This window comes from Puma concolor, chromosome B4, assembly GCF_028749965.1.
Source record: "Puma concolor isolate L17-30 chromosome B4, mPumCon1.1.hap2, whole genome shotgun sequence".
In the NCBI taxonomy this organism is placed as follows: domain Eukaryota; kingdom Metazoa; phylum Chordata; class Mammalia; order Carnivora; family Felidae; genus Puma; species Puma concolor.
The window spans coordinates 63,236,068-63,256,091 of NC_141673.1; the positions used below are offsets into that span (position 1 = coordinate 63,236,068).

The 20,024-nt window shown below is 46.3% G+C and overlaps 1 protein-coding gene across 2 annotated transcripts; it reads right to left on the bottom strand.

Moving 5' to 3' along the window:
- Positions 1-279: 279 nt before the first annotated feature.
- On the bottom strand, positions 280-10,118 carry ZNF740 (zinc finger protein 740). Of its 2 annotated transcripts, XM_086713286.1 has the most exons (7): positions 9,962-10,118; positions 8,795-9,107; positions 6,030-6,179; positions 5,593-5,682; positions 5,021-5,144; positions 4,596-4,714; positions 280-3,625 (listed from the first exon to the last, which is right to left on the bottom strand). In XM_086713286.1, the coding sequence occupies exons 2-7, from the start codon at positions 8,801-8,803 to the stop codon at positions 3,536-3,538; spliced, it is 582 nt and encodes a 193-aa protein (XP_086569412.1). In that variant the 5' UTR covers positions 8,804-9,107; positions 9,962-10,118; the 3' UTR covers positions 280-3,535. The 2 variants fall into 2 exon arrangements, with proteins under 2 accessions (XP_086569412.1, XP_086569413.1); XM_086713287.1 differs by lacking the exons at positions 8,795-9,107; positions 9,962-10,118 and adding an exon at positions 8,595-8,788.
- Between the last annotated feature and the right edge of the window lie 9,906 nt (positions 10,119-20,024).

A 20,024-nucleotide genomic window follows, 5' to 3' on the forward strand; every position in this document is an offset into this window, starting at 1 on the left:
CAGGGTGGGCTAGTGAATCCTCCGGTCATGCATTTGCAGGAGGACTACAGAACCACACTTGGAGAAACACAGCTGGTACTTGACCTTATTTTGTTCTGCTGTGCATGTTTTTTCTCTTATTCAGAAGTGATATCCTGTTTTCACTTCTACTCGTTGCTCCTGTGGAGTTTTACATGGTGGTTTCTCGGATGCAGGACATCTGGGGTGGTTATATTTGGGGGAAAAAAGGATAACCACTTTGGCCCCAAAGAAAAGGTTTCCCAAAAAAGAGATAGTATGTAGAAAAGCCCCATTTTCTTTTTATTTAAATATCCTAAATATATCACGAAGGAACATACACTGCACTTTAATGGTAAAAAGATACAAGTTTATAACATCTTATAAAAACTACCATTTAAAAGTGATCTTGTTCATTTGATATTCCCCTCCCCCAATAGCAAAATAAGTATATTAAAAAAAAAAAAAAAAAGGGTGGGGGGGGGGGGGAGGGAGGGAAGGTGGGAGGGAAAGAGGAAGAGTAGGAGGGATTGTTAAGATAAAAGCCCCAGGACTGCAGCAGAGGCAAAGAGCATCTGGGGAGAGGGTTAGAAGTTGTGGCGGGACCCCATGTCTCATTTAACCCTCCAATGTCAAGCCATGGGGCACAATCAGTAGCTAAGTGATGAAAGGCTGTAGGGGGGGTGGACGGAGAAGAGATGGGTACAGGGCAGGGCTAGTAGGGCCTGGTACAATGGCCCACCTGGAACGGGTGCTACTCTCTTTCCCAGGTCCCCAAATTCCATGTCCTGGTCTCTGAGAGCCTGCCCTATCTCCCTTTCCCTTCACTCCACACACACCTGAGGCATCTGTCCAGTGCTAGGCCCCACCAGCTAAGGAGGGCTGGGGTGTTGGGCCCAGGAGCCTCTGCAAGCGCTCTTAGGCTGTGGTTTCCCTGGGGTGTAAGTGGGGCTCCTGGACCCTCTGGGGGGGGCTGAATCACTCCTTTTCACCTCTTTGCTCCTCTCTCCTCACACATCACTGGCCCCAGATCCTCAACACCTGGACAACTGAACGAACCACCTGCTCCTGAGTTTCCCCCACACCCAATCCTTGGCAGGGGTGCTTCTGGTATGGTTTTTCACACATCTGCTCATTCATTCCCTCTCTCCCACCCACCCAGGCAAAAGGCTGAGGCTGTGGGGGGCCAGGGCACATTCTGACCTAAGCACATGTCCATACACGTAGGCGCATAGGTCACTCCTGGGACTCTAGCCACCCACACCCCAACTCTACACAGATTAGCTGCAAGTGACAGTGAACAAAGCCTCCTATTTTCAAAAGTGCTCATGGGGACAACTGTTTTCTGAATGTAGCCTCCTTCTGAGAATACACTGCCAGATGTGAATGATCAACTCTGGCCCCAGCAGAGCCCTCTAACAGGAAAGGGGCTCACTCACACACAGGAAGATACCCTGCTTGCAGGGACAACAGGGCAGCTCCAAGGACCGAGGTCTAGGTTCTGGACCCTATCAAATGGAAGTGCCGGCATAAAGCTAGAAGAGCACAGGTGGCAAACACATTCCCTAGTGTCTCTCCCAAAGGATCTCAGGTGCCATCAGGGAAAATCTGAAAGGTGCCACACCTTTCTTTTTCCCTGGAATCCTCACATTTCAGAGGTATGGACGCCCCCCGCCCTCCCCCCCCCCCCCCCGCCCCAATCTCCTCCTGATTAGGTAACAGCTAGGAATTTTCTGCTGCTGTTCCCTACATTTTGGAGGAAATGAAATCACACTTCCCGGAGTTGCCATCTCAGATCCCCACTGACACCTTGGTCAGGTTCACCAAGCATCCAGGATTACGCCATGATTACTCCCCCAATAGGTCAGGGCAGGCCACAGTGGGGGTCAATCAACCCCCTGAACCTTCCATAGCAGGAAGAGGGTTTCTTAGTTCACTTTAGAAAATTCATGTTCACAAGCTCTGGCTTGGGTTAAACACCCTAACCAGCCTGTTAAATCAATCTAAAAAACTCCCTCCAAAACAAAGCCCTTCAGTCCCCTAAACTGAGTTCCTCAGCTCTTGCTGGGACCCCAAGCACCCTTCATGGTGGTGGTGGTGGGGGCTGCTTTATGCTCATCCTCCCCTGAGTTGAGGGCCAGAAAAGGGTTTGGCTCAATAATATGCCATCTCCAAGCATACAAACACAAGCACACATGTGAATGAACACACTCATGCACACGTGCGCGCGCACACACACATACACCCCTGATCACTTTTTTGGGGGCAGATAAGGTGGTGGTGTTGGGGCAGAGAGGAGCAAAGAATACAGTTAACAATAAAACCCACAAAAGGTTTCCTCCTCAGTCCTTTCTCTGCAGCACCTCCCTCCCCTGCATTCTTTGTCGGGTAGGGATGGCCATTAAGAAGGAAGCCAAGATCTTGTTCTTTGGGACCAAAAGCCACACCCCTATCTCCTTTACCTGAATACAGTGATAGGACTGGGCAGGGAAAGCAGCTCACACTGCTCAACAGTCATGTTAGGGGACACCAAACTCCTTTGTTTCTTGAACAGTTGTTGCCCAACTTGGGACTAGTCTCGGGTTGTTCCTAAGAGGGCACAAGGAGAGAGAGCCCACTTTGATATCCATGACTACCTGCTCGACACCTTTGTCTGGCTCAGGAGTCAATGGCAGCGAGGTAGCCACAAACTATGTCCAAGATCGAGTGCCCAAAAGGGGCACGAAAGGGCTTCATGGGCCACTCTCACCCAAGTTTCCTCCAAAAGGCACTTGAGCTGACCCCATTAGGTACCAGTGTGGCCTGGGCCATTACATCAGCCCTGGGCACAATTCTTGCTCTTTCCCGAAGGAAATCAGAGGTACCTGTCCACTCCAGTTGGACCCAGCCCTCGTCTGCTCCTCCCACCATTCTTCCTTCTGTCCCTACAGTGTATAAGGAGGCCAAAGTAAGCTCAGCTGCCATCCCTGATCCTACTCTCCTTCAAACAGGAGGTGAGATGCAGGGCTGCGGAACACTGAGGATCAACTGCAACTAAAAACTCAGTTTTGGGGAGGGCTGGACCAGCCATAGTCCCTGCTTTGACCGGGGCTCTATGCCTCCATATTACCTTTATCCACAGTGTACCTGCTAAAATTGCTTTTGAATAAACAAAAACAAGAATAGAACAAACAAACAAATCCCTCTCCCCAATCCTTTCCATTTCAGCTGCCAGCTGGAGTCCAAGGTTGTGGGAGCCACACCAGTCTTGGTCCTGTACCTTGAGTCCCCACCTATAACCTCAGCCAAGGGTCCAGGGACTAGCTTCCCTACCCAGGAATGCTGTAGGAACTTCCCCGAGATACTCATAGTCTCAGATTATTTACAGAGCTGAGGCTCTGAGGCTGCTGTCCCCTGATGCACTCTTCTGGTCTCCTGGGTCCACTCCTCCAGGAGGGGGACAGGTACAGACGGGGTGGTGGTGGGACCATCAGACCAGAGGGGGTGCGCTCTTCGGTAAATTCTTCTGATCACTCCCACCACCCAGGGCCCCTTGCGCCTATAGAGAAAACTGCCCGTCGGAAGTCTTGGACTGGCACCCTTGGCACATCCGTTTGTGTCTGAGTAATCGATCTGTCCGAGAAAAACACTGAGAAGAAAGGAAGGATTAAGTGCTTGAGAGGAGAAACTCAGCTACCTGTTGGCTCGTTGTCTTCCCCACACGGGAGGGCACAGGTCCCATTCCATATGCCCTCAGCATGTACACAGAAGGCAGGAGCACGCAGTGGTTAAGAACACAAGCTCTGAAGTCCGAATCCTGGCTCTACCAATTAGTAGCTGTGCAACCTTGGACATGGTATCTAACAGTACTTAATTGGTACATTCATCTGCAATGGGACTAAAAGTACCTACTCACAGAATGGCTGCTTTATTCATCCAATATTTATTGAATGTCTGTCTCAAGGCAGGTACAGTTCTTGGGGCTGAGGATAGAGTGGAGAACCAGAGGGGCAAATTCTCTGCCTCATGGAGTTTTTATTCTAGTATTTTGAGATTCAGTTTAAGAGGGTGGAGCAAAGCAACCAGGAAATGTTAGCTGTTATCATTTCTCATGTTTTGTTCTTGTCTTGTTTTGGTCCAAGCTCTTACATTCTCATCAGATCATATATGACCCCGAGGGCAGAGATTGTATTTCTCCTTCCAGGAGCACCAGCTCCAAAGTTGGACTGAATCTTGGCTCTACCCTTGATCTGCTATATCCTTAGGAAACTTAACCTCTTTAAATCTCAATTTCCCCACATGTGACATGACAGGAACACAGCTAGTTTATGGAGTTAACATGAAGATTAAATAAAATAATCTATGTCAAATATGCTCTCACAGTGCCTGGCACAAAATAAGTCCTCAAGAAATGCTGCTATTGTTATTACAATTATTCTTATGGCCCCTCCCTACAATCAGCAGTAAGGCCAGAGAGATACACCTCTCACTGAGGTACTAACTCTATCATGGCCAGGAATACTAGATGGTCCCTTGTTGGGCAGGGGATGGGAACTGGCCCTGGTTCTTGGTGAAGGCAAAATCCACGTGTGGGGTGGATGGATGACATGTGAGCTTACCTGATGACACCGTTCACACTGGTAGGGCTTTTCGCCACTGTGCACACGCTTGTGACGCTCCAGGTGGTATTTCTGGATGAAGCGCATATCACATATATCACACTCAAATGGCTTCTCACCTGGCCCAGGTGGAGAGAGAAATTAATATAAGGAGGTACACACGGCAGGGATTTCATTTCAGGTATTTTTCCAGAAATTTTAAATTTCAGCAATGTGCAGACACCTAATGGGAAAGGTCCTCAAAGCTGCTGTTCTCAGTGACACCAGATTGTAACAGAGCCATGTGATTTCTCTAGCTCACTCACTCACCTTCCTCCTCTATTTCTAATACCCAGCCTTTAAAACAAACCCAACAAGAGCTATACACACACACACAATACAAACCATAGACTATTCTCCTCTGAAAATACGAGCAAAAGACTTACCAGTATGAATTAGGATGTGCCTCTTGAGGTGGTAACTGCTCCTAAAGGCTCCAAAGCAGTGTTCACAAATAAAATTTTTGGGAATCTTTACTTGAAAAGAACCATTTTGTTCCACTACCACCACCTGGGGGCAACAATCAGGCATGTCATAAGGCTATCCCTCTGCCTCCTTTTTGCCTCCATTCTAATCTGGGTCAATTTCCAGTTGCCAGACAAAGTAATCTCTCTGATGTTGTCATCTCCCACACTGCTTACTAAGAGACCCTCTGAGGAAGAAGGTGGGTGTGGGTAAGCTGTCTGCCCCCATCAAACTCAACACTCTGAATGTCTACCTGCCTCTTTGGCACAGGATCCCATGCTTCCCTGATCCTCCTTCCCTCACGAAGGATGTTCCAGAGAGGGCAGACATAAAATACCAAAGTGACCTATGGATGAAATCTGAGTGACACACTCACTGGCTATTAAGTGACCAAAACATCTAGGGAAAGTTTCAGCTTGAACCACAGAGGGAAGAAGAGGAGGATTACCCCATTACAAAACAGTACCAACTTGGGGATTACCCCATTACCTGCCTTTTTAACAGTCTTCTTTGAATGAGAGGCCTCAGCCAAGCTGTCATCATCTTTGCGACTACGGGACTTATCGCTGTCTTTTCGGTGGCCCTTTGAAAACAAATCAAATCTAAACTCACAGTCTATCTTAGAACACAAGACAGGAAAACAAACTTGTCTGCTTTCAGACAAGTTATAAATGAGAATAACCACCTGCCCCAAAGGTTTAGAGAACGTACCCATCCATTTCCTCTCAAGTACTATGGTGTTAAGGGTTGTAGGTATAGAAAAGACCTTCCTTAGCTCTCTAAAATACCCATATTCATTCATTCCCCAGCTGGATCCTTTTTTCCCCAGTTCGCTAAACAGAAGCACCGAGGAATCAAAACTCGACATCTCCTGGCAGAGAGCTTGGGCCACCCAATCCCCAGGTGCCACAACGGACTCAAATGCTGTACCTGACTCGAGCACCTCAGCACATCAGGGCTACCTGCCCGTTCTCCATTCTCGGCCTGCTTGCTGGCAATCTGGCTCAGCATCATCTTCTTGCTGGCTGCAGTGGGAACCAAACTCACACCTGCTAGGCCTTCACAAGCCAGGAGACTTGCCTAAGTTGAAAGGAGATGAGGTGTCAGGTCACCTGGCAGGGCAGGGCAAAAACACGCTGCCATCTTCTATAGAACTACCTTTTCCACCCAGCCACAAACAAAGTGCTTCTCTAGGGAGTGTCCCTCTTACTGCGAAACTCTGCTTCCTTCAAGAGTCCTCCCTAACTCACCTCACCAGGAACAAGTTACTTATTTTGTCATTCATCAGCATTTAGGTATACATCAAGTGAATAACCATTATCAACACTTTTGGCATTAATAGAGTGCTAGGTATAGCGTGTGGTGTGTCTGCATGTTACTAGGTTTTCTAGGCCTTGTGAATGGGCATGAGTGTCTGCCCTGCTGACTCACTGAAAGGGGAGATTTCTAGCAGACCTTGCCTCCTTCCTCTCTCAACAGCAGCTTCAGAGCCCACTTATGATTGGCAGACCTCACTGGTGCCACATATATATTCTATCAGGTTCTACAAACATGTTTATCAGTAAAATTAGGTCATTTCTCCCTTTGGATTTTAAACTCCCTATGTGCCATCAATTGTAAGAGATATAAAAATTAAATCACTTGGAAGGATTTTAGGATTGAATTATCACTTTCTCTTGACTCCCACAGTCATTTATCTGTGTGCATATCCATATATTTTCACATCCTCTGTTCTACATACACGTTAGACAATACTTAAACAAAGGATGATTAAGAAAATTTCCTTTTTATGGCTATCTTCTTCCAACTGACTTAGTCTAGCCAGCACTAGAGAATTTACTCTTTTTACTGAAGAAATACCTTTTTTGGGGGTGGTGGTGAGGGGGAAGAAACACTTCAAAAAAATAGTTGGTCAGCAAACTTCCACAAGTGACTTATTACAAAAATTCCTCTTAGAAATTCCTTTTAGGGGCACCTGGGTGGTTCAGTTGGTTGAGCATCCGACTTCAGCTTGGGTCATGATCTCACCAGTCCCAAGTTCGAGCCTCATATCAGGCTCTGTGCTGATAGTTCAGAGCCTGGAGCCTATTTTGGATTCTGTGTCTCCTTCTCTCTCTCTGCCCCTCCCCAGCTTGTGCTCTTTCTCTCTCTCCAAAATAAATAAACATTAAAAAAAGAAAGAAAGAAATTCCTTTTAGTATATCCTAGGATCCCTTCTCTCTCCTTCAAGGGCTTTGGATAGAAAAGTTTACAGGTGAAAAGCTTAGCTCTGCCATTTACACTGTACAATCTTGGGCAAATTACTCTACCTCTTTGGGCCTCAGTTTCCTTAAATGCAAAATGTTTATGAGAGTATCTACTCTCACATGGTTGATGGGAATGAAACTAAGGTATAAATGTCTAGCAGGGCCCAGTTAGTGATTAGTGAAAGGCAGTGTTCTCAGAACAAGAGTGAACATGATGCTGTGAAGTGGGTTGCAAACAAAGAAAGAAGAAACTGAAGGGCTCCTAATCTGCATGGAAAGGAGGAAGCTATGCATGCAGCTGGAAGGAAGCCAATTATACTGTAATCAGGCTGCCATCCTGGTGAGACTGGTAGGGGAGGGTCCCTGGAAGAAAGCTGGGAGCAGCTCTGGGGGTGCCTGCACATGGCTTTGCTATCCAGACTTACAACAACCTATTACATCATCCTGTCTCTCCAATCCATCCTGTACCCTCACAGTGACAATTACTTTCTAAATACACTGACCTGACATCACTCTGCTACTTAACATTCTTCAGAGAGTTCCCATTCTTTACAGAATAAAGTCTAATTCCTTAGCAAGGCATAAAAAGCCCTGGGGTTATACTCTTACTTCTCTAGGAAACAACTCCCTCACCCTAACTTTTCCCTCTAGCATTACCTATCCTATCCCCCTCACCCATCTGAATCTTTTCTTCCTTAACCAGCAAACCCTGTAGTACTCCTAACCTCATCGCATTCTCCCATGCCTCTAGGCCTCTGCCCATTCAGTTCTCCTTATCTGACTGCCCTGTTCTGCTTGTCTACCTAGGAAAATCCTCTGTATCCTTCAAGCTCCATCCACTTTTTTCCATCCAGGCAGAGGTACCCTTCTCTCCTCTGCAGCGTACATACCTCTATTATTGCACGTTCCTTCAATCAACAGATTCATTGATTGCTAGCCAACCACCATGCAAGGTATTGTGAATATAAAGATAAATAATAGACTGTTTCTTCATTTCCCGCCCCCCGCCCCACCCCGACTAGCCTGGAAGCTTGCTGGGGACAGGGACAATCTTATTCATCTTTGTATCCCCAGCACAATGCCTTGCATGTAACAGGAGTTCAATTAATTCCTGTTGAAAAAAAAAAACAAATGAAGCATTCACCAGACTGTTCACTCCCTCATGCCCCTCAGCACTTAATATACCAAGTGTAAGCTGAGTAGTTGTTTTGCAATGTCCCATCAGTGCCTGTGATGCAGAATAGCCTACCTCCTTCATTTGACTGGAAGCTCCCTGAAGGCAGGGGCTGTGGCCTGTCTCCTTTCCTTCCTCTAGATCTCCCCCTGGTGCTTAATACAGAGCTTGGCTCACTGGGTTGGTCAATATGTTGACTAGGCCAGCATTCAAGAGTGAAACTGCAAACACGCTTCCCAGTGATCTTGAAGGAGGAGGATTCTATAGCTTTTTACCTGAGCCATGCTGATTTCTCACTTATGCAACCCAAAAGTTCAGGAGTTTCTCAATCCACCTTTCCTAAGACACTGTTGTTTGAAGAACTGTCACCAAATCACTGTAACAACTCCTTCATGTCCCTTCAGTCCTGCTGCCATATTGAATTGCCTTTGTCTTCAGACAGAGCTTAGTGTCCTCCAAGGGGAAGATGGATGTTCCAAGAATCCCTGGACTCTGCCTGGATCCTGCCTATGGTCTGAAGAAAAAGCTTGCCAGTCTTGATTTTCCAACTGAATCCTCTCGTTGAAGTTCACGATCTGTTTCAGAAACCTGAAACCAGAAAGGAAATGGGGCTGTTAGGTGCAACATTCTCAGGCCATACGACCTGTGGTAGGTTGAACTTTTTTTTTTTTTTTTTTTTTTGCTGGGCGCTCTCCGTGAACCTCAGAAAGAGGACATTAGTCAAGCAGTTTTCTTTCTAGGTCAGGAGTAGAAACTGGTCTCCTGGGCAAAGAGGAGCTGCCAACAGGAGTAAAAGTAATTGGGGCCAACTGCTTGGATTTGCCATCTTAGGAATAGAAGGGGGCGGAGGCCCCTCGGGGCTTTTGTGCCCAGTGGGCCGGCCCGCGAACCTCGCACTCTATTAAGGAGGCCAGAACTGGGGTAGAGGACAGCTCGAGGGCTATCGCTGGACGCTTGAGCGGCAGGCAGCAACCGGACTGGCAGTGCGCGCCGGGCCGGCCCACACGTGCGCGTTCTCCGATTCCGCCCGAAGGTACGGAAACTCGCTGCGGAGGTGGAAGGCAGGCAGGCGGACGGACGCCGGCGCTGCGCGTTCCCTCCCTCCTCCTCCTCCAGCCTGCCAGCCAGCCACCCAGCCGCAGCGCCCCACCGCAAGAAGCCGGAGGAGAGCGCCGAGGAGCGCGCGAGGTGCGTGCTCGCGCCCGCGTCCCCGCCAAGCAAGCCCCCTCCGCCGGGCCGGCGACGCGGCCGGACTGGCGGGCGGGGGGGGGGGGGGCGGTACGCGCGCGCGCGCGGCCCCTTCCCCTCTCGGCCCCCTCCCTTCGCCACGCGCCCCTCCTCCCTTCCCCTCCCCCTTCCCGCGCGGCGCCCCACGGCCTGCGAGCTGCTGAGGCGCTGCCGCCGGCCCGGACGACGCTGCGCTCCCTGAGGCGTGCTTCTACCTGCCAGGCGCGGCCTCTCGCAGTCTCCCCCGCCGCGCGGCGCCTCCTCCAGGTCCCAGCGCACCGTGCCAACCCCGTGGCCGTCGCTGCCCTGCCGGGACCGAGGCAAGTTTACAAACACCAACCCGGGGCCCGTTTCCCCGGAAGTACTTCCCCCTCCCCCTCGTCCTCTTAGCCGAGCCGCAATATCCACTTCCGGGCTCGGAGCCTGGACCGGCGGGAGCAGCCAGAAAGGGGGTGAGGCTGAGGACGCTGGGAGGGGGGGGGTGGTGCAGCTGGTGAGTGGGCGGTGCCGGCGCGCGGAAGGACGGGAAGAGGGAAGACCGGCTGTAGGGCGCGTGCGCCATGGTACGGGCGCGCCTCGGCGGCCATCTTGGCTGAGGGCAGGAACGAAGACCGTGAAGTGACGTTATCCGGGAGCTGTTTGATGGGTTCTGCTAGGTGGGCTGGTTAAGTAGGGCTCCTTGAAAAAGCGCCATCAGTCTCCTTTCTTCGCGGACGTTTTCCGTGTCGCTTCTCAGCCTGGAGCCCCAAAGAGAGCCTGAATAGTTTGTACCCAGCCTTTTCACGTAACTCGGCCGAGATCCTCTTTATCTGAGTTTTCTATCAGGCCCAGCTCCGAGGTCCTCTTATCTGAGTTTTCTATCAGGCCCAGCTCTGCAGATTTGGGGGGCGCCCAGTCAGCTGGGAGAAGAGTTAACTTTGCACGGGTCTGCCGTGTACACACACCGCGCACCCCGAGGCCAGTCTTGTTACCTTATACCGCTTATTCCTTCATTCCAGACTTTCCAGCTTCTGACATTAGTCTCCTCGTCTGGAGGAAGAAGCCATAGGACTCCCCTCAGTAGACTAGTTTCGTTAGAGACTTGGTGATGCAGGGTGGCCCCTGGGCCAGAGACTTGGTGATGCAGGGTGGCCCCTGGGCCCGGCATTAGGAAAATGGAAACTGGAGCCTGTCTTCAAAATCTCCCAACTTGAGCTATTCGGGAGAGGTCCCGCTAAAGATGGACTATGTCAAGTGTACTTAATGGAAGGAAATGTCAATTCGATTTAGATCCCAGCTTCTGCTGTAGGTGCCATCAGGTTGTGAGTTTAGAAGAATTAATTGAGCTATCAAAAGAAAAAAAATTATGAAAGAAGAAAGGAATTCCCAACTATTTGTATAATACAGGTTTCATTTCCCTGAGCATTTCATGTTTTGAGCCATTGACCACAAACCTTGGTGCTCTTAGACTTGTAAAATTGAGATAACATAGAGAAACGTCATCAGAAATGAGTCTTTAATTAAAAAAAAAAATTAGCTCATATTTATTTTGGCAAGTGCACACACACAAAAGAATAAAAGGCAAAAAAATGTTATGTTTCCTCTTCTATCCTATGCTCCTGAAGATAGTCACTTTTATCAGTTTGGCAAATACACCTCCAGGCTTTTTTCTTTTTCTTTTTTTATAATTTTTTTTAAATGTTTATTTATTTTTGAGACAGAGAGGGACAGAGCATGAATGGGGAGGGGCAGAGAGAGAGGGAGACACAGAATCCGAAGCAGGCTCCAGGCTCTGAGCTGTCAGCACAGAGCCCGACGCGGGGCTCGAACTTATGGACAGTGAGATCATGACCTGAGCCAAAGTGGGACGCTTAACTGACTGAGCCAGCCAGGTGCTCCAGGCTTTTTTCTATGTTCATACAAAACTTTTCTTTTTTTTTTTTTTTTTTCTCACCCAGAGTATATTTATTGAGCAACTACAGTGCAAGACACAAGTGCTACATTGTAGACATCTAAGTTCTTTAACATTTTAACAGTTGCATAAAATTCCAACTTATATTGGTACTTTGATTTGTCTAGACTCATCCTGATGAACATTTAGGTTAGTTCCATTATTTTGTTTTATAAACAGTGCCATAAGGAATATCTTTATATAGGTATCCTTTTGTGCTTATAGATTTGTAGATAGGATATGTGCATTTAAAATTTTAATTCTAGGGGCGCCTGGGTGGCGCAGTCGGTTAAGCGTCCGACTTCAGCCAGGTCACGATCTCGCGGTCCGTGAATTCGAGCCCCGCGTCGGGCTCTGGGCTGATGGCTCGGAGCCTGGAGCCTGTTTCCGCTTCTGTGTCTCCCTCTCTCTCTCTCTGCGCCTCCCCCGTTCATGCTCTGTCTCTCTCTGTCCCAAAAATAAATAAAAAAACGTTGAAAAAAATATATAAAATTTTAATTCTATAAAATTGAATTTCAGTTTGTAACAATTTACATGCTCACTCAGAACCACGTGTGAATGTCTCCATTTCCTACAACATAGCAATACTGGATACTATGAATTTTCAGCGCAGTTGCCAATTTGATAAATGAAAAATAGTAATTTCATCGTTTAAACTTGCATGTCACTAATACTGGAGTTGACAACTTCTGTTGCTTCTTTTCTAAGTTATATTAACTTTTTACTTGTTATATGCATTTAAAATCCTTTCTCTTAGTTTTTCAGTTGTCTTTCAGCCCCCCCCCCCTTTTAGAGCAAGTTATGCTTTATGTGAAAATATTTGAAATCTCCTATCAAAAATAAGAATAAGACAGGAATGTTTACCATCAAAGCTAATATTGTACTGGAGCTCCTGGACATTGAGAAGTCTCATTATTTTCATGTGGCATATTCATCTAGAAAGGGAATTGATTGACAAAATACTAAAACTAGTGAGCTTAGCAGCATGGCCAGATATGAGGTTAGCAAACAAAAATTGTATATATCAAATATAAGAACAATAACATCATAAAAATGAAATAATCTCACAGTAAGAATATTACATTTCTAAAAATTTTTTAATGTTTCTTTTTGAGAGAGGGAGACAGAGCATGAATGGGGGAGGGGCAGGGAGAGAGGGAGAGACAGAATCTGAGGCAGGCTCCAGGCTCCGAGCTGTCAGCACAGAGCCAGACTCAGGGCTTGAACTCACAAACTGTGAGACCTGAGCCGAGGTCGGATGCTTGACCGACTGAGCCACCCAGGTGCCCCCAAGAATATTACATTTCTAGAAATAAATTTAACAGAAAACTACAAGTCATATACTAAGAAAACCAGACTATCTTAGTGAAAGACAAAAAGGTCTTAGTTAAATGAAGAGTTTTACCATGTCTGTGAATAGAAACACTTGTGTAACAGCATAAGTTTTTGCCTTAGATTAAGTTAAGTTCTAATTAAAACAGGACTTTGCATGGAACTTAGTCTGATTTTAAATTTTTGATGGAAAAGAATAATTGCAAAGAGAGCAAAAATTCTTTTGGAAAACATGGAGTGGGTAAAATAATGAGGGGGGGATAAAGCCATGAGTTATCTTTAACCACTTTAATGGTGTCTTTCTCTATACAGAATTTTAGAAGTTATCCATAGTCAAATCTGCCTGCGGCTTTTGGGTTTCTCTGATACTATCTCAAGATTAAAAAAATATTTCCCTGTAGTTCCTTCTTTTTCTTTTCTTTTTTTTTTAATTTAGTCAGTTAACATGTAGTGCAATATTGGTTTCAGGAGTAGAACTCAGTGATTCATCATGTACATACAACACCCAGTGCCCATCGTAAAAAGTGCCCTCCTTAATACCTATCACCCATCTAGCCCATCCTCCACACACTTCCCTCTGTCAACCCTCAGTTTGTTCTCTATTGTTAAGAGTCTCTTTGGGGCACCTGGGTGGCTTACTTGGTTAAGCGTCTGACTTTGGCTCAGGTCATGATCTCTTGGTGTGTGTGTTCGAGCCCCACATTGGGCTCTGTGCTGACGGCTTGGAGCCTGCTTTGGATTCTGTATCTCCCTCTCTCTCCCTGCTCCTCCTCTACTTGTACTCTGTCTCTCAAAAATAAACATTACAAAAAAAAGTCTCTCCCCATAGTTCCTTCTGACATTCTTATAGTTGTATATTTTCAGCTTTTGTCTTTCTCTCTGCTGCAGTTTATTTTTGTGTATGGTAAGAGGTAGTTAGAAATGCCAGACCTAAAAGTAACCAATACTGTAGTGGGAGAGGTACTAGCCTAGAATTCAGAAAATCAGAGATCTAGGCTTGCTGTCGTGTCTCCTTTGTAATCTTGGACAAATTAACTCTGGACTGAGATTCCTCATCTTGAAAGCTGGGGCGAATAAATAAATACCTTTCCGGCTAATTTCTGGCACTACTGCCAGGATCAAATGAGGTCATAGATGAGAAGGCTTTGAGAAAGAAGGAAACCCTTTGCAAATTTTCTAAGTTATCATTAATACAGATTTTTGGTCTATGCAAGTAAAATGTAAGTGGAATGCAGCATTATTCTTCAGTATCAGGTAATAGTTGGTCTATTCATCCAAATGTTTATTGAGTGCCTTTGTGCAAGACCTTGGGGGAAGGGAGTGGAGAGTTGGGAAGATGAAAACTATCTTTTTTTTTTTTTTTTTTGAGTGCCTGTTTTGTATTTAGTGCTTTCCTTAAAGATAAGACCTTAACCCCCCAGGACTTTACAATCTAGAAGCAGAGAAATCACTGTACATATAAAGAGAATTGGTGCCTTTATGGATGTGGGTATTGAGTCCATGGGATTTGTTAGCAGGTGGACAGTACAGAGGTCGGTGTTGTCACTTTCTAACAATTATTAGCCTGGCAGAAAGTGCTTTAAGAAACTGCCCTGGTCTTTTTTGCCCACAGGCAGGTCTCCTCCTGCATGACTTCCCTAACTTCTTTGGCGCTGCTCTTCGCTCAGGCCCACCCTATCAGTTATTCAAATAGTATCCTAACAGATTCCTGATTAGTCTTTTCCTGCACCAGCTCTTTATCGCCTTTAAGACCTGAACGTTTTCCCTTTGAAGACTGCCCTGGGCCAATCTGAGCAGAATTAACCAGCCCTGCCTTTCCTTGTGAGCATTCCATTCTATTGTGGCAAGTGAGCCTTTATTTTACCTGTCCACCTCCCTACTGGTCTGTCAGCTGGAGCTCACAGGGCAGACACAGCCCCCCAGGCAGATACTGAGTCAGTGTTTGCTGAACTAGCTGAGCCCGTTCCTCTCTCTGAGAGCCTTTTGGGTTGTGTAATAGAAATGAGCACTATATAGCTGGCTACCTTTGTGACCAGTTAGACCTTTTTAATGATAGTGGATCAAGGAGTTGGGAAACCATGTGAGGTATTAGGGCCATTCTTGAGCCTGGTGATTTTTTATATTTTAGAGTTCTTACTGCTCCTTAAATTCCTTAATTTTTCTTGTTGATTAAAAATAACCTTTATTTTACGGGGCGCCTGGGTGGCTCAGTCGGTTGAGCGTCCAACTTTGGCCCAGGTCATGATCTCAGGTTCGTGGGTTTGAGCCCTGCATCGGGCTCTGTGCTGACAGCTCAGAGCCTGGAGCCTGTTTCAGATTTTGTGTCTCCCTCTCTCTCTGCCCCTCCCCCACTCGTGCTCTGTCTTCCTCTGTCTCAGAAATAAATAAACATTAAAAAAAAAAATAACCGGGGCGCCTGGGTGGCTCAGTCGGTTAAGCATCCGACTTCAGCTCAGGTCATGATCTCACGGTCTGTGAGTTCGAGCCCCGCGTCGGGCTCTGTGCTGACAGCTCAGAGCCTGGAGCCCATTTCAGATTCTGTGTCTCCCTCTCTCTCTGCCCCTCCCCTGTTCATACTCTATCTCTCTCTGTCTCAAAAATAAAATAAAAAAACGTTAAAAAATTAAAAAAAATAATAATAATAACCTTTATTTTAATTACACAAGTAATATGAAGTTATCATATAAAGTTTTAGAAGTATAGGTGTATAAGAAAATCAAAATAGGGGCACCTGGGTGGCTCAGTCAGTTAAGCGTCTGCTCTTGATTTTGGCTCAGGTCATGATCACATGGTTCGTGAGATTGAGCCCCATGTCAGGCTCTGTGCTGACATTGTGGGAGCCTGCTTGGGATTCTCTCTTCCTCTCTCTCTGCCCCTCCTCTGTTGTGCATGCATGCTCTCTTGTCTCTCAAAATAACGTGAAAAAAAATTTAGAAAAGAAAATGAAAATAATCTATAATTCCAATATCCAGGAATAACTGTTATTAATATTTTGAAGGCTTTTTCCATCTTTTTAAAGTCTTTTAAAAATGCATGGGGAATGACTGCTAACAGGTATGGGGTTTCTCTTTGGGGTGATGAAAATGTTTTGGAATTAAAAAGTGTGTTGGGGCGCCTGGGTGGCGCAGTCGGTTAAGCGTCCGACTTCAGCCAGGTCACGATCTCGCGGTCCGTGAGTTCGAGCCCCGCGTCAGGCTCTGGGCTGATGGCTCAGAGCCTGGAGCCTGTTTCCGATTCTGTGTCTCCCTCTCTCTCTGCCCCTCCCCCGTTCATGCTCTGTCTCTCTCTGTCCCAAAAATAAATAAACGTTGAAAAAAAAATTAAAAAAAAAAAAGTGTGAACGACGTACAACTTTGTGAATATCCTAAAAAAAAAAAAAACAACCCACTGAATTGTACAATTTAAAAGGGTGAACTTCCTGGTATGTGAGTCATATCTTAATAAAGCTGTTCTTCTTCTAAAAATGTTTATAGATACATAAAGTGTTGCCTTTTTCTGACCTGAGAGCAAGTTGCAGATATCATGCTCCTTTTCTGCTAAATGTTTCCGCATATGTAAGAATATTCTCTTACATAACCACAATCCAGTGATCAAATTCAGGAAATTTAACGCTGACCGAATACTAATATTTATGATGCCATGCACAGTTAGTTTCCACCAGTTGTTCCAATAATGGTCTTTGTGGCAGGTTTTTTCTTCCTTATCCAGGAGCTGATTTAAGTTCACACATTCCTTTTTAAATTTTTTTTTTTTTTTTTGAGAGAGAGAGAGTAGGATTGGGGGAAGAGCAGGGAGAGAGAGAGAATCCCAAGCAGGCTCGGAGCTCTGTGCTAAGCCCGACATGGCCCTTGATCTCATGACCAAGAGATCATGACCTGAAGTGAAATCAGGAGTCAGACACTTAACCGCTTAACTGACTGAGCCACCCAGGTGCCCCTCAAACATTCCTTTTGATTGTAATGTCTCTATTTCTGGAACATTTCCTCAATATTTCTTTGATTTTCACGATGCTGACATTTTTGAAAATAACAAGTTACTGGGGTGCTTGGGTTGCTCAGTCAATTAAGCGTCTGACTTGGGCTCAGGTCATGATCTCACAGTTCGTGAGTTCGAGCCCCATGTCAGAGTCTGTACTGACAGCTCAGAGCCTGGAGCCTGCTTCAGATTCTGTGTCTCCCTCTCTCTCTGCCCCTCCCCTACTCATATTATGTCTCTTTCAAAAATAAAAACATGAAAAAAAAGAAAATAACGAGTTAGTTATTTTGTAGAATTACACTCAATTTAGATATGCCTGTTTCCTCACCATTAAATTCAGGTTATGCATTTTTGGCAGAAATGTGACATGAGTGATGTTGAGTGCTTCTCAATGCCTCACATCAGAAGGGCTGGTATGTCAGTCTATCCCATTATTGGTGATGTTGCCTTGAATCTTGGGTAAGGTGGTCCACCAGGTTTCTCCACTAGAAGGTCATCATTTTCCCCTTAAAGTGTTTTTTTTTTTTAAGGAAAGGAATTTTGCAACATAGCCCATAGGAAAAAAGTGAAGCTTTATCCAGGTTTTACTGTGATGCTGATGTTTTTGAATGAGAGAAAGATGTGACAATATTTGAGGATTAAATGAAAAAGAAAAAAAAAATCAGTCGAGGATGAGGAGGCAGGAGAACAGTCAGAATCTGGATTTGAGTAACCAGTGGAAGATGGTTGCCATTCATCAAACCAGGACACCTAAGAAGAGTGTATTTGAGAGGGCTGATGTTGAGTTCAGTTTTGGAGCTACTGCGTATGAAGTGCCCATGAGACTTCTAAGTTGGGCAGGCGGCTTCCTGGACGTGGACTCAGGAGAGAGGTCTGGAATGGAGGAGCTACCAGGAGGTAGCCCAAAGCACAGATGCAGTTGTCTAGGGAGTGGTGCAGATTACAGGTAAAAGAAGCATTGGGGGGCGCCTGGGTGGCGCAGTCGGTTAAGCGTCCGACTTCAGCCAGGTCACGATCTCGCGGTCCGTGAGCTCGAGCCCCGTGTCGGGCTCTGGGCTGATGGCTCAGAGCCTGGAGCCTGTTTCCGATTCTGTGTCTCCCTCTCTCTGCCCCTCCCCCGTTCATGCTCTGTCTCTCTCTGTCCCAAAAATAAATAAACGTTGAAAAAAAAAATTAAAAAAAAAAAAATAGAAGCATTGGGACAGAGCCCTGAGGGACTCCAGCATTTCAGGGAGGGCCAGGGGAAGGTGAAAATGCAAAGGGAACTGAGAAACAGTTGGTGGTAATCCAATGGAGCCAGTGAAAGAAAATGTTGCTCGGATAAGGGTGATATGTGCCCATTGGATTTGGAAGTTCTTGGTGGCTTTGAAGGTGGAAGCTACGTGGTGGGCTGAGGAAAGTGTGAGAGGAGAGAAAATGAAGATGGAGTGGGGACAGCCCTTTTAGGAAGGTAGGGGGCAGCTGGAGTGGGAATGTGTGAGGTTTAAACTATTTATTTATTTTTTAATGTTTATTTTTGAGATAGCACGAGTGGGGGAGGGGCAGGGAGAGAGGGAGACACAGAATCCGAAGCAGGCTCCAGGCTCCGAGCTGTCAGCACAGGACCTGACGCGGGGGCTTGAACCCATGAACCATGCGATCATGACCTGATCCGAAGTCAGACACTTAACCCACTGAGCCACCCAGGCGCCCCTTGGTTTAAGCTATTTAAAATGCTGTGAGAAAGAAGTAGTAGGAAGGAGAGTTGAAGAAGTGAGGGGATAACTGAGAGGGTATCCTTGAGGGAAAAGGAGGGGAAGCGTTTAGACCAGTGGTTTCAACTTGGATATCTATAGGGCCAGGCAGGTAATGTAGATGAGTGAGGTGGGCTGGTGTGGACTGAGGTGAAACAGAATGCAAAATTTTAAGGGCCTATGTCTCATGACCTTGTGATGAGAGATTACATCTTCACCCATCGCCGTGAGCTTTGCAGCACCCCCCTGTGAGAGGAACATACATCCTCACCCCGCTGCCCTGGGGTTTGCCTTGGTCAATGGGATATGAGCGGATGTGCCATATGCCAGGTATGAGCAGAATTTTTAAGAGTCGTTGCGTGGTTTTCTCTGCCTTTGTTCCTCTCCTTCTGCCATGAGAACATCGTGTCCCAGATAGGGGCTGTTCCTTCATCCTGGGTCGTGGAATAAAGGCACGTGGGTCAGGACTAGAGCCAACCCCACCACCAATGTAAACCATGAAAGAGAAATAAACTTCTGTTGTTGCAAGCCCGTGGGATTTTGAAGCCGTTAGTTACCACAGCAAAATTGACTAATGCAGATGTTCAACTAAAATGAAACCATTCTAAGATATCATATTGTACTCAAATTAAAAAGATTCAGAAGTTTGATAGGCATACTCTGCCACGGAGGCCAAGATCACGGGCACTTTCGTATACTGGTACCCTCTGGAAGTTGGCAATCCTTATCAAAATAACAAATGCAGATGGCTGTAATAAAAGAGATAATAGGGGCACCTGGGTGGCTCAGTCAGTTGGGCGTCCGACTTCGGCTCAGGTCATGGTCTCGTGGTCCACGAGTTCAAGCCCCGCATCAGGATCTGTGCTGACAGCTCAGAGCCTGAAGCCTGTTTCAGATTCTGTGTCTCCCTCTCTCTCTCTGCCCCTCCCCCACTCACCCTCTGTCTCTCTGTCTCTGAGAAATGAATAAACCTTAAAAAAAAATTTTTTTTAAATAAAAATAAAAAATAAAAGAGATAATAGTAAGTCTGACAAGGATTTGGAGAAATTGGAACCCTTGTCCAATACTAATGGGAATGTAGGATGGTACTGGCACTTTGGAACGCAGTTTGGTAGTTCCTCAAAAAGTGAAACACAGAGTTACTATACGACCCAGCGATTCCACTACCAGCTACGTACCCCGGAGAATTGAAAACATGTGCCCACACAAAAACCCGTACATTTATGTTCACAGCAGCGCTGTTCACAATAGCCAAAAAGTAGACACAACCCAAAGGTCCGTAAGTTGGTGAATAGATAAATAAAACGT